This window comes from Vicugna pacos, chromosome 22 (assembly GCF_048564905.1).
Source record: "Vicugna pacos chromosome 22, VicPac4, whole genome shotgun sequence".
Lineage (NCBI taxonomy): Eukaryota > Metazoa > Chordata > Mammalia > Artiodactyla > Camelidae > Vicugna > Vicugna pacos.
The window spans coordinates 23782038-23795837 of NC_133008.1; the positions used below are offsets into that span (position 1 = coordinate 23782038).

Sequence of the window (13800 nt, forward strand, 5' to 3'; positions counted from 1 at the left end):
GAGGAAATACATGGTTTACATCATCATAAAAGGAAAGTGAAATAAGGATTGAGTTAGTTTAGAGAATTTCCTTAAAAGGATGCAGTCATTCTGGGTATTTGCAACACACACAATCAATGCAGAACCAAGCAGGAGAATCACAGGGTGCATAGGAGAGATCCTGGCAATGTGAATCATACCAAGCATTTGTATTTTCCAGCTTACAAAAACTTTTCTCATATTTTTTGTTCATGTGTTCTTCATATCAGCACTTGGAGGTAAGTATTATTATGTTCCTATTTGATAGCTGAAAGAAAAGTGAGATCTATGGGGTCTACATGAATTGTGCAAGGACTTCAGCAGATTCTTTCCTCCCATCACTCATGAGCCCAGCACCCTGCCTGTCAAGCCTTCTGCATTTTCCTCATCCACTTGCTATTCCAACCTCTACACCTGCCTCTTCCAAAAATATTCACTCCTTGAATATCCCTTCCTTCTAACTCTTTCCTTGTCCCAGGAGATGTTCCTACCAACTTCTTCACAGAGAAAATCAACTCAGCAGGATGAAACAAGGTTAACTTTCTGTTTGCAAAAATGCCAGTCATTTGGCATCTGGTTCATTCTCTCCTCTCTCATCTTATTACCACAGAGAGACAAAATGTGCTTGCTACCCTTTAAGACTAATCCCTGCACCTACATTTGATTCCCAATACTCTTGATTTCCCAATTACTTAACCTTTTACATATCTTCTTTGGGGAAATATCAGTTCAAATCCTTTCCCTATTTGTATTGATTCATTTTATTTTTATTGCTAAGTTATACAAATTCTATATTCGGAATACATATTCTTGCCAGATACATGATTTGTAAGTCATTTCTCCCATTCCAGGAGTTGACATTTTATTTTCTTGGTAGTGTTCTTTGATGCACAAGCATTTGTAATTTTGGAGAAGTCCTGTTCTCTATTTTTTGTTTCAATTCTTGTGGACCCCTTGAAGTCCCTAAACTCTAAGATGTGCTTATCAATTTCTGAGGAAAAAAATTACCTGAGATACTGATAAGGATTGTATTGAATCTGTTGGTCACTTTGGGGAATACCACCATTTAACTATATGGTCCTCCAATCCATGAACATGGGCTGTTATTCCATTTCCTTAGGTTTCGTTGGATGTCTTTTGACAGTTTTTCATACTTAGTGTAAAAGTCTTGCACTTTTTAACACAGTATCATTTTTTACACATTCCTTCTCAGGATAATTAAATTAATAGCTAAACCAGATGACCTTGCAGCCCAGATGATGAGGAAAATTCTGAAATATCATCATTGGTGAAAAAGTCTTTTTTTTTTAAGTTTTTAAAAATACTTCTTCACATTTATCACAAGTAGCTCATCATGGGACCATTGTGGAAGGAAGTGTGCAGGAATGTTTGACATCCAGTTGCTGGAGAATTTTGGTTTTCTGATCCATGTGGTAATGCTCACCTCACTATCAGCATTGCCAAGGAGCTGTGATCCAGGTCCCCAGTTGCCTGGGGTTATATCATCCGCTTCATCTTCTTTTTTGACAAAGAAATTCCTCAAGGTGAAGATATATAAAAAGAAGATCGAGTCACAGAGGACCATCTTAAAATACCATAAAAAGAAAGGACGGTCAAATACCTGCATGTAAGGTAAACAACTAATACAGTTTCTCAAGATTTTCCTGGTTTATGTCCTCGGAAACACCTGAATTACTAGCAAATTAGGACAGTTGGTCTCCATAAATATGTGCTTCAACTTCTTCACTCTCTATTTCTAACGATTACTAACCCGTTCATTAGAAAAATATATTCTATTACTTACCATGTGTTGCACTCAGATTAAGACAGATCCAGGTTCTGATTTCACAGAGCTTACACATAAAAAAAAATGCTTTCTCAGTTAGAGTAAAACCAGAACCCTGTAAATAAAGTCTCTACATCCTTACATTCTATGAGCTGAGCTGGGTAAAACAGTGTGTATTGCTACTGCATTTTTTTAGGTTTTATTTATGTATATAACATATTATCTCATCCTCAGCATATGATCTAAGCAAGATCTAAATCCAGTAGATTTCAGAAATGTCCTATGGACTCCCACTGACCACATTTGTATCACTCTGAACAAAATGGAAAATAACTGTAAATAACCATAACATATTACATTTAAAATATCCGTAAGTCCACAGTGATACTTAAAATATTGGCCAATAAACATAGAAGAAATGATAGAATTAAACAGTCATAATTTTTCAATATCCAGTAAATGGCCACTAAAAGCACTGGTGAACAGGCTAGTCCCACAGTGCCAAAGAATCTTCTAAGACATTACTGATTAATTCCAGGGCCAAAGTGTGCATTTACAATATGCAGATCAGACAGCCGCCAAAGAACTAAAGATCAAGCTTAACATTATCAATAGTGGTCAGCCTGACATCATGTATCTCCTGCTAAGACGTGAAGTTACAACATTCCATTTGTGCTAAATAAAGAATTTTTGGCAAATTGGCCTAACCTAAATCTCACCCATCCGTTACAACAAAGGTTGGCAAACTATAACCTGCAGGCCAAATTCAGGAAGCTGCCTGCTCTTGTAAACAAACTCTTATTATTGCTTCATAGCCACACCCATTCAGTAAGCCCTTGCCCATGGCTGCTTTCAGGCTACAGTGTCAAGCTGAGTGCTTGTGGAAGAGACTGCAAGGCCACAAAGACAGGAATGGTTACCACTTGGCCCTTTCTGGAAAACGCTTACTGCCACTTGTTCTTTCACACCTGACCTTCAGGATACTTGAAAAACAAGGGAAAGAAGCACAAGTTAAATGACATCATGAGCAAACAATCAGGCAAATCCAGAACACGGGGGAGATGACAAGCGAGTTGTCCTGGACTCTTCTATCACTGTAAAAAGTGACTAAGTCTACTCTAGATCAAGGTGACAAAAGTGACAGAACAAATTCAATGCCAATTTTAGTAGGACTCTGGTTCAGATATACACCTATGAAAATATTTGAGAGACAATTGGATACTTTGAACATGTCACAGATATTTAAACTTAGTATGAAATTGTTGATTTTCTTGGCCATGGCAATAGTATTGTAGTTACGTAGAGCATATTCCTTAAATTCTTCAATGCTTGATGATGACGTATTGAAGAATGAAGTGCTACATTGTGACCACTGAAAATTAAGTATTAGCAGGAAAACGTACGTGTGTGTGTGTGTGTGTGTGTGTATACATTGAGAAAGTTTTTTAATGTGGCACTATGATAATAATTGTTGACTCTAGATACAGGCTGTATGTTTTTATTGTTTACTTGTTCCAGATTCTCTCCACGTATCCATGTTTAAAAATTATAAATAAAAGCTATTGTAAAATGAAATAAATATATTATTTGTTAATGCATTAATTATATATATATATATATATATACATACACATATACACACACATATACACTCATGAACTTTTGGATGTACAGAAAATGCCTTTTTTCTACACAAAACCAACTTTGAAAATAGATACCTTATAAATATATGAATTTGTATGGCTATATGGTGATGGATTTAAATCTAAAATTTTTAAATGAAACAAAATTATTAAAATCTTAGAAGAAAATAAAGGGGATTTCCACTTCCTCCAGGGAACTAGAAAGTGTAAACAAGTATCACCCACAACCTAAGAGTAAGAATATCAACACAAACTACAAAATCATTCATTTTCTTGGACCCGTAGGGAGCTGTGGTAACAAACAGCAAAGTAGACTCAAGTCTAAGAAAAGACAGGACCATCCGTGGAGAGACCATCAGGAACACTGGCTCATAAGTGGCAAAGCCCAGAAAACAATGATCTGGCGGCTACAAAAATGATTAAGAGGAATTCATCAATTTTTTAAATTAATTGCTAAGGGTCAAGTGTGGAAAGTCACAAGAATATAAAATCTCTGAGGGAGTGGCAAGAATGTGAAGAGAACCTCTCAGAGATGCAGCCCCAGTGGGCAGATCTACAACTGAAAATAGAACAATAAGAAAAAAAAAAATCCCTGGCATGATCACCCAGCAACAACCACAAGATAACAAGGTAACACTAGAATAAAGTGGAGCTCAGGGTGCAGGGAATCTTAATTACACAGGCTCAAGTTTCTTCAGGAACAGCCAAGTAAAACAATGCAGAGTGCACAGTCGTGAGCTGATTCTTATGATAATAAGACACTGTGTACTCTATAGCTACAAAGTCAAGAACCTAAATTTGGACACAGTAGTTAAAGATTTGGTCATCTCTTTTATAATATCTGAGAGATTTTTACAAGAACATATTATTACACATGTGATTAAAAGGTTACAAGTTCTGCTTTGAGTTCATAAGAAAGAATACACACCTAATTCTTTTTTTTTAACATTTTTTATTGATTTATAATCATTTTACAATGTTGTGTCAAATTCCAGTGTTCAGCACAATTTTTCAGTCATTCATGGACATATACACACTCATTGTCACATTTTTTTCTCTGTGATTTATCATAACATTTTGTGTATATTTCCCTGTGCTATACAGTGTAATCTTGTTTATCTATTCTACAATTTTGAAATCCCAGTCTATCCCTTCCCACCCTCTACCCCCCTGGTCTAATTCTTAATAGATAAGATTTCTGCTGAGTGCACTGGATTGGAACAGGGCTCAAGGAGACATCTAGCAGAATCTCTCATTGTGGTGGGTTATTTAAAATTACAACAGAAGCACTGAGTGTGTACTTCACAATAAATTGTATAAAGAATAAAAGATGTCTTCTGCAATGTTTGGATAAATAATTCCGGTGTTCTCAGGATCTACTCATTTTTGTTTTGACATGGAGATCAAAGTGAAATAAAGGAAAAATTACAATGCTCACATTTATAAGGAGGAGCAGTAGTCTGGGAACACAGGCAGCTCTGGGGCACAGCTGCCCCAGGCCTTATATGTGTGATTGCAGGGAGCCACAGCTCTCACCCAGTGTGAGGGCCATGATGCTGTGGGTGGAGATGGAACCATACGATAGGAGTCTACAGAAGCTCACTCTCTCCCTGGCCCTTAAGGATAATTCTCTCCTAAGCCATTCAGCTTCTCCTGCCTCCCAACACTGAAGCCCTGTATTCTGGAGTTGACCATGGGCCTTATTTTCTGCACATGAGAAGAATAGCTCAAGTCTTTCACAGGCAGGTCTGGGGTCTTTACCCTCCTCCATTCTCAATATCAAGTCCCTGTATCTATCAAATCATTAATCTGCATCCACTTCAAATTGGAAATTCTCCTTTAAAACTAAAATATTTACCAATAAGGAGCAGTCAAACAAACCAGAGTTTGACTACAATAGGAAAATATATAGTTCTAGGGGAAAAACCCAAAGGAATATGTACTTTAAAAGGAGTGTTTTCATGTGTATAGCGCTAGTCACAGAATCCTACACATGGTTTGATACCAGATTTTTTTAATATATTGATGCATAAATGCATGAAGATAAACATTTTAAGAAGTTAATGGGTACATAACAAAGTGTAAATCATCAGTACTCTTGTAAACGAGAAAAAAAATCCACGCCCACATATGCCTGTGTATTGGAGGAGTCAGCTGTGGGTTAGGGAAATTGTTTCCTCTTTTGCTGCAAACACTCATTGCTTAAGTGTTTTCACAAAGAATATTCATATTTTGTGATTTGAAAAAGAAAAACAAAATTCTAAGATGTTACAAGGCAAAAAGAATGAAACCCACATAAGTGGGTATCTATCCACTTCTCACTTGGAAGTGTTCACCTCTAGAGGGAACTTCCTGTCTGAATTGTGGGGGCAATTTACACTTTTTGGTGTGTTTGTATTTTCTATACCGTTACTCTGCTTGCTATGTCTCCCCCTGGAAACCACTTTTCTCCACAAGGTATACAAGATCCTTTGGAGCAGGGTACAGAGAAAGCATAAACCAAACTTAGTCACCCCCAAATATGAATATGCTATCTTCACTTCATGGCTTGAAAATGTGTAGCTACTTCCTGAAGCAGACAGTATTCAGGACTTTTCTCGACGCACAAACCCCCTGAACACGGTTCCTCCCCAAAACACCACAAAACAATGTCCCAAGCAGTAATCCCAGACTCACCTCCCACCACACCCTTATTGTGTTTCAGAGATGGGAAATTCAGTTTGTACTGACTTCAGCTGAAGCACTGCTCAGCCTTTGCTGTTTACTCACCTAAGACACATCATTTGGAAATGCACAGAAATATTGCAACACTATATTGTGTAACAGGAACCAACATAGTCTTGTAGGTCAAATATACTTCAAAAACAAACTATAGGAAGATTAGGTTTGTTGTTACCAGAGGCAGAGGGTGGGAGGAGGGAGAATCGGATGAAAGTGGTTAAAAGGTATAACTTCCACTTATAAGATAAATAAGTTTTAGGGTTGTGATGTTTACATGATAAATATCTTTAATACTGCCGTATGTTACGTAGGAAATTTATTAAGAGAGCAAATCCTAAGAGTTCTCATCACAAGGAAAAACAATTTTCTAATTCTTTAATTTTGTATCTCTATGAGGAGATAGATGTTTACAAAACTCATTGTGATAACAATTTAATGATGCATGTAAGTAAAATTATTATGCTATACACAACTATATATGGTGCTGTATGTCAATTTTATCTCAATAAAATTAATAGAAAAAATCTTAATGAAGTATAGTTTATTTATAATATTATATTAGTTTCAGGTGTTCAACAGTGATTCAATCTTTTTATAGATTATACTTCATTTAAAGTTATTACAAAATATTGGTTATATTCACTGTGCTATACATTAAATCCTTGTATCTTATTTATTCCATGCCCCCTTAATCCTCTCCCCGCTTCTTGCCCCTCCTACCAGCCCTCTAGCCACTGGTGGCCACTAATTTGCCCTCTGTATTCATGAGTCTGTTTCTCTTTTGTTGTATTCATTTATTGATTTCCCTTTTTAGATTACACATACATGTGATAACATACACTATTTTTCTTTCTCTATCTGGCTTACTTCACTAAGCATAGTACTCTTCAGGTCCATCCATGTTGCTGCAAATGGCAAATTTTCATTCTTTGTTATGGCTGAGTAATATTCCCGCACATATATTTAACACATCTTCTTTATCCAGGGATACTTAAGTTGCTTCCTTATCTTGGTTACTGCAAGTATGCTACTGTGAACATTGGGGTGCATCTATCTTTCTGCATTAGTGTTTTCATATTCTTCAGATACATACCCAGGAGTGGAATGGCTGAATCATATAGTAGTTCTATTTTCACTCTTTCAGGAAACTCCATACTGTTTTCCATAGCAGAAGATATGTCACTTGAAATATCTTCTCCCACTCAATATGGCCTTTTTGTTTTGTCAATAGTTTCCTTCCCTGTGCAAAAGCTTTTTAGTATTATGTAGTTCCATTTATTTAATTTTTCTTCTGTTTCCCTTGCCTAAAGAGACATATTCAAAAAATATTGCTAAGACATGTCAAAGAGTGTATTGCCTATATTTCTTCTAGGAGATTTATGGTTTTTGATCTTACATTTAGGTCTTTAATCCATTTTGAGGTTTTTTGTATATGATGTGAGAAAAGTTCTACTTTAATTCTTGGACATGTAGTTGTCCAGTTATCACTCACCACTTACTGAAGAAACTGTCTTTCCTGATTGTGTATTTTTGCCTCCTTTGTAGTGTGTGGGTTTATTTCTGGGCTCTCTATTCTGTTCCATTGCTCTGTGTGTCTGTTTTTGTGCCAGTATCATCTGTTTTGATCAATTTAGCTTTGTAACATAGTCTGAAGTCAGAGACTGTGACACCTTCAGCTTTGTTCTTTTTTCTCAAGATTGTTTTGGCTATTTGGGTCTCTTGTGGTTCCACACAAATTTTAGAATTTTGTCTAGTTGTGTGAAAAATGTCATAGGTATCTTAATAAGGATTGCTTTAAATCTATAGATTACTTTGGTCATTTTAATACTATTGGTTCTTCTAATCCAAGAGCACAAGATATCTTCTCATTTCTTTTAATCATCTTTAAATTTTATTGGCACACAGCCAAGCCATGCCCACCCACTGATGTTTTGTCCATGCCTGCTTCTTTGCAACAACCACAGAGCTGAGTCATTGTGACCAAGACTGTATGGCCTACAAAGCTGAAAATATTTCCTGTCTGGGCCATTTCAGATGGTTCCCTAACTGCTGGCACAGCACGTGAATGATCTCAGAGAACAGACCTCATTCTCTTCCATTACGAGAGCCACATTCAGGAACTGTACGCTTGACTCAAATGTCCAGCAAAATGTCAAATATGCAACTTCTATATCAAAATGTTTACAGTTAGGAGGCAACCCAAATGTTCACTAATAGGAAGTGAACATGGTACAGTCCTGCTAGGCAACATCCGCAGTTGTGTGTAAGTTATATGTGACAGATAAACTCCAAATTATATACATAATATGAACCCATTGCTGTATCATGCATGGATATATATGTACATATATATAATGACTAGAAGGATAGAAATAAAATTACAGACAGCAGATACCTATACAAAGAATGACTTGGTGTGTGTGTCTGTGAATGAGAGTTGGCTCAGAAATGGGATGTGAGAAGAAGCTAGATTTCTATAGATGTTAAATGATTTACAAGAAAAAACGTTATATATTTCTTGTGCAATTAAAAATAAAAACAATAAGTCATTAATTTACTAAAAAGAAATAAAGAGACCCATGAATGTGGAGAATTACTTTTGCCTATGACTACTGATACTCATATCCTGACTTTTATGATTCTCACCCATAAAGGATGGCTTCATCTCTGGGTTTTGAGAACAAGAAAATAATATTTCCCAGACTTTATTTTACTCAAATCTCGCTCCACAAAAACAACAATCCTCCAAAGTACAAATATTTTTGTGGGGAAGTGATGTCACTTTCTCGTCTTAAAGCTTCAGATCACTTTGTAAGGCAGGCGGCATAAAGTCAAACTCCTTCTCTTTTTCCCAGTATATTGAGATTCCTTCCAAATACCACTCCAAGCAGACCTTCCAAGTTCATCTCTCACCAACCCCCTTTTAGGCATTATTTCAGTATGGTAGCATTTTTTGAGCATTGGTCTTTAAGTGTATCTACAACTGGGAACACATCTTGGCTCAGATACTTACTAGCTATATGACCATGGGCAAATTAAGTTCATGTCCTTAAGTCTCATTTTCTTGATCTCTCAAATGGGTATAAAAAGAGTACTTTGCTCATAGAGTTGTTTAATGTATGAAATAATCTACTTGGTCATTTAATAAATAACAATTGAGCTCTTATCATGAGTCAGGCACTATGCTTGACACGAGATATCCAATGGGGAGGTAAAATGGACATAGTTCTTACTGCTGTGGAGCCAGAAATCTGGTGAAAGAGAAATCTGAATTGGCAATTGCACAATAAATGGACCTCAGTAATAATTGAGGAGAGTATGATGAATAAAATACGCACAATTTTAAAAATTCTTTCCAAAATACAATCCTTGAGATATTGGCAGTGCTAAGTAAAAAAGAAGGAAGACGAGGAGGAGGAGAAGAGGAAGAAGAAGAGGAGGAGGAAGAAGAAGAAGAAGGAGGAGGAGGAGGAGGAGGACAAGGAGAAGAAGAAGAAAAGAAGAAGAAGAAGAAGAAGAAGAAGAAGAAGAAGAAGAAGAAGAAGAAGAAGAAGAAGAAGAAGAAGAAGAAGAAGAAGAAGAAGAAGAAGAAGAAGAAGAAGAAGAAGAAGAAGAAGAAGAAGAAGAAGAAGAAGAAGAAGAAGAAGAAGAAGAAAGAAGAAGAAAGAAGAAGAAGAAGAAGAAGAAGAAGAAGAAGAAGAAGAAGAAGAAGAAGAAGAAGGAGAAGGAGAAGGAGAAGGAGAAGGAGAAGGAGGAGAGGAAGAAGCTGAGAGTCAAGTTAAACATAAATGGGACAACAGACATCATATATTGCAAAATTCATGATACTGTCAGAGGAGTGCCTGAAATTGGAGAACATTTACTTAATTCAAAGGGTTTCACACTCCCAGTGGTTAGTTCTCAGGCAGCGGTAGTTGTCATTAGTGGACACCTCTTGGGCCAGCTCCAAGCCATACTCTTTGGATTCAGAACAACAAGCAACGGATGAAAATCAAATGTACCTCAATGGATAAGTGTCAAGTGTACACATCTGAATGTGGATGACAAAAACGTCCCCAAAATGGGAGAGAGAGAGAGACAAAGAGAAAAATGCACATCAAGTTAACCAAGATTTTTTTCAGTGTGCGATTCCTGGCATTTAGTTTTTCCAGATGTTTTCAAATATTCTGCATTTTCCCTGCATTTCCTTCAAAATCAGAAAAACACCCAGTGTTTCCTCTGAATAAGGAATCAATATTGTATGAAACAAGCAGTGGTTGCGCAAAGACGTTATATGGCACACCTGCCCATGAATGAGGGAGCAGAGACAAGAGCAGTGGGCACAGTGCTCCTTTTCCTTCTCTTTTCTTGGAAAAGCTTCTAAGACTGGTCCCTTCACCTGGGTCCTCCAAGTTTTTCCCACTTCTCGCTACTTCTCAGTCCCTTTCTCCACACGCTCCCTACTCTGTCCTGAAGCCATCACACTATTTTCTTAATTTTACCTTCCTAATCCTGCCTAAGTCTGCAGTCACCCAGCCTGTCCAAAACTCTCTTGCCCATCCCCTCATTGCCCCATTTAATCTCCCATTCTAATCTCCCTGGTCCACTTATTTTCACCAATCCCAGGATCACCCCTGTCCTCAGCTGCCAAAGAGCACTGAGAACACTCTGACTCCATCCAAATGCCCATCTCCTATTTCCCTCCCTGGTCCCACATATCTGCCCAACCTTGCCCATTCTCTCCACACTCTTTCATATCCCCATTCCAGCAGCAGCCTCTCAGCCCCTCACCTGGCCCCCTGATCCCTACTAGGTAACCAGCCCTTCAAGCCCTCCTCTGTCTCCCCAAGACACTCTACTCCATATCAAAGCTATCACAATTCCTCCCCCAAATCCTTGCCCCTTTCCATACTTCATGACCTTCTTTTACAACACATTCCAGTTTCTCATATTTCACCTCAGCCTTCAGGCCCAGACTGGAATCTACAGTTTTTCTCCCTGAAAGCTCCATGAAGACAGGACCTGTGTCTCTCTTGATCTCTCCCTTGGATATGGTGAGTAATCAATATTTTTGAGTGAGCAAATAATTAAACCCATAGAAAACAGAATAAAGGAATTTAAAAATCCGGACTATGGTGTGAGCACCCTCATGCTGTTGGATGTTTTTCATACGAAAATCCCTTGAGGCTGGTTTTCCTGCTCATAGAGTTTCAGCATCTGGAAGAGTCTTTGTAGGAAGGAGAGGCTTCAGCAAAGGGCTTTACCCAACATGGTAGAAGAATTGAACCACAGCTGGCCTTTGATACGTCGAAAGTTTTCTGAGCACACTGTGGGGCACAGAAGAAGTCCAGGTTTTGCAGGAATTGAGTAGCAAACATGTCCACCGTGACATCACTCACATTGCTCACATGATGAATTTCTTGAAAAACACGTGACAAAGTCTTTTTTCTCTCTTAATAGCGCAAAGAATAACACTTCAGATTTCCTATGGGATAAGAGGACATAGTTCAAAATATCTCTTTTAATTAATCTGGAAATACAATATTTTAAAAATGATATATAAGACTATAGAAAGATAACCTAGAAATTTTCCTTTGAAAAAAGAAATAAGAAATTTAAGAAGCTTTTAATCACAAAATTTCCTTGCCAGACTGACTTGTCAGGGAAAGATCAAAAGACCATATCAGACTGCATTTTGGCAGCCCCTGGTCTTTCTCAGAAGTCCTATCTCCCTCCATTTCCTAAACTCCCAAGTTACAGAATATAAGAGCAACTAAATGTACTACAAAATATTATCTATCTGTTTCAAAACATATGTCCTGATCCCTCTGCTTCAGAATTTGTGAAGTGTTGCTTTCTGCATGGAGTCAGTCATAAAAGAGGGCAGGTGGAAAATTATAAAAGGTTGGAATTGTTATCTACTGTTAATCACCTTGGATGTAAAGGAAGAAGCATTAAATTCTTTTCCCCCCTATACTTACCATCCCCCATCTGAGTTATTTATTTCTAGGTCTACAGGAAGCTCAGGGTAATTCGCATGCTTATCTCTACTCAAGAAGCTTACAAATGTTGTGTAACTTCACATGCTTATCTCTACTCAAGAAGCTTACAAATGTTGTGCTTATAAATTACAATGTACCAGTAACTTTCAGGTTCCAAACTTGTGCCACAGGATGAACGTGGTATCATGCAGACTGAGGGGGATGGGGTTGGATTAGGGTAAAGACTGCAAGCCTTATACTGGAAGACTGTGTTGAGGAAGACTTTGAAACACCAAAGGTGTCAAGCACTCCCCTAGATCTCAGAGAAGTCAGAGGCAAAGAAACATTCATGGCCATCATTTGTATCTAGATGATGACTGAATCTAAGGAATGAATATCATTGCCTGGGAGGGAAGAAAGGGAACTGAAGTTGTTCTGGAACCAATCCATTGGACAGAGCTACAAAGGAGACAAAGAGTGAAAAGCAAGAGAGAATGGAAGATAGACACAGCATCTAGAGGGGATAAGGATGGATTGTTTCATGAGAAAGGAATGATCAACAATCAGAAGTTTCTGAAAGAAATTTTTGGGGAATGGAGATCATTGTCAGTCTAAGAGACATTTGCTTTGGTGGAATGATGGGGGAAAGAAGCCGTATGTGCATGGGTGGAAGGAGTGAGTTTAAGGCAAGGAAATGGACACAAAAAGGAAAGTCAACTCTTGGCTGGTAACTACAAGAAGGCCAAGTAGTACATGTTTGTAAGATAGAAGAGAACTATGGGAAGAATACTGTTGAGATGAGGGAAGGAAGGAGGAAGGGGAGAGAGAGAGAGAGAGAGAAGGAGAGGGAGAATGTGTGAACAATAATGTAAAGGCCATTGATAAGGCATGAATGATGGGATCCAAAGTGCAGGTGGAAGCACTGTCTTCAGAGAGAGGGAAAGTTGTGTCAATGATACAACGTGGAGAGGATGCAGGCTGATGTTTGCTACGGTTTGATGGCATGGAGTTCACAAAGTGTAATGGTGGTAACTTTGATTTTTCTCTGTGCAATAGGTGGTGAGAACATTTCTCAGAAAGAGGGAGGATACAGAAGACTCAGTGGTAGAACCGGTGGTTATGGAGGTTGGGTGGACGAGGTAATGAGAGAAAATGCAGGCAACAAAGTAGGCTCCTTTAAATTGGAAGGTAGACTCAAGGGATTTAAATAGCAGATGAAAGAAGTGAGAAAACATAGGTAAAAGGAGTTTGTAAGTCTAAACCAGTAAGCGTTGGTTCTCAGTAATCATTGTCATGAGTTATCCCATGTCATTACCGCTTTTCCTTACCAGTTTTGCAGTGGGTAGAGGATACCAAAAATATCAGGTAGCCTTGTTAAGAAAGTCTAAAATACCAGCTAGTACATTTCTGTTTAGTGCATAAATAAGTACATAATCTTCCCCCAGTTTTGCATTTTTGAGGGGTGCAGCTGAGTGAATGTGAGATAAAGGGAGGTGTAGAGAAAAAGGATCAGATAATGTGGCTCTGAGTAGAATGTGCATCACCACTTCAGATCATTGATTCTTGCTTATTGAGTTAACCATGCACGGCACACAGCAGGTGTTCAATAAGAGTGTTGATACATGAGTCAACTTGGGCACAGTTCCCTAAGGAGTGAGAGCAAAATAAAATG

At 37.9% G+C, this 13800-nt stretch overlaps 1 protein-coding gene and 1 long non-coding RNA gene across 5 annotated transcripts in view; both read right to left on the bottom strand.

Moving 5' to 3' along the window:
- Nucleotides 1–840: 840 nt before the first annotated feature.
- Nucleotides 841–2541, bottom strand: LOC140688359 (uncharacterized). The gene is made up of 3 exons (XR_012062997.1): nucleotides 2513–2541; nucleotides 1823–1871; nucleotides 841–1603 (listed from the first exon to the last, which is right to left on the bottom strand). It is a non-coding gene; the product is annotated as an uncharacterized lncRNA (long non-coding RNA).
- Nucleotides 2542–6741: 4200 nt separating this feature from the next.
- The window catches only part of LOC102528746 (adhesion G protein-coupled receptor E2), a 32476-nt gene continuing 25417 nt past the window's right edge, over nucleotides 6742–13800 (bottom strand). For all 4 annotated transcript variants that reach the window (XM_072947508.1, XM_072947506.1, XM_072947507.1 and 1 more), the window contains one exon: nucleotides 6742–11632. In XM_072947508.1, the coding sequence (XP_072803609.1) occupies nucleotides 11624–11632 (9 nt within the window). In that variant the 3' untranslated portion in view covers nucleotides 6742–11623. The remainder of the gene's footprint in view (nucleotides 11633–13800) is intronic.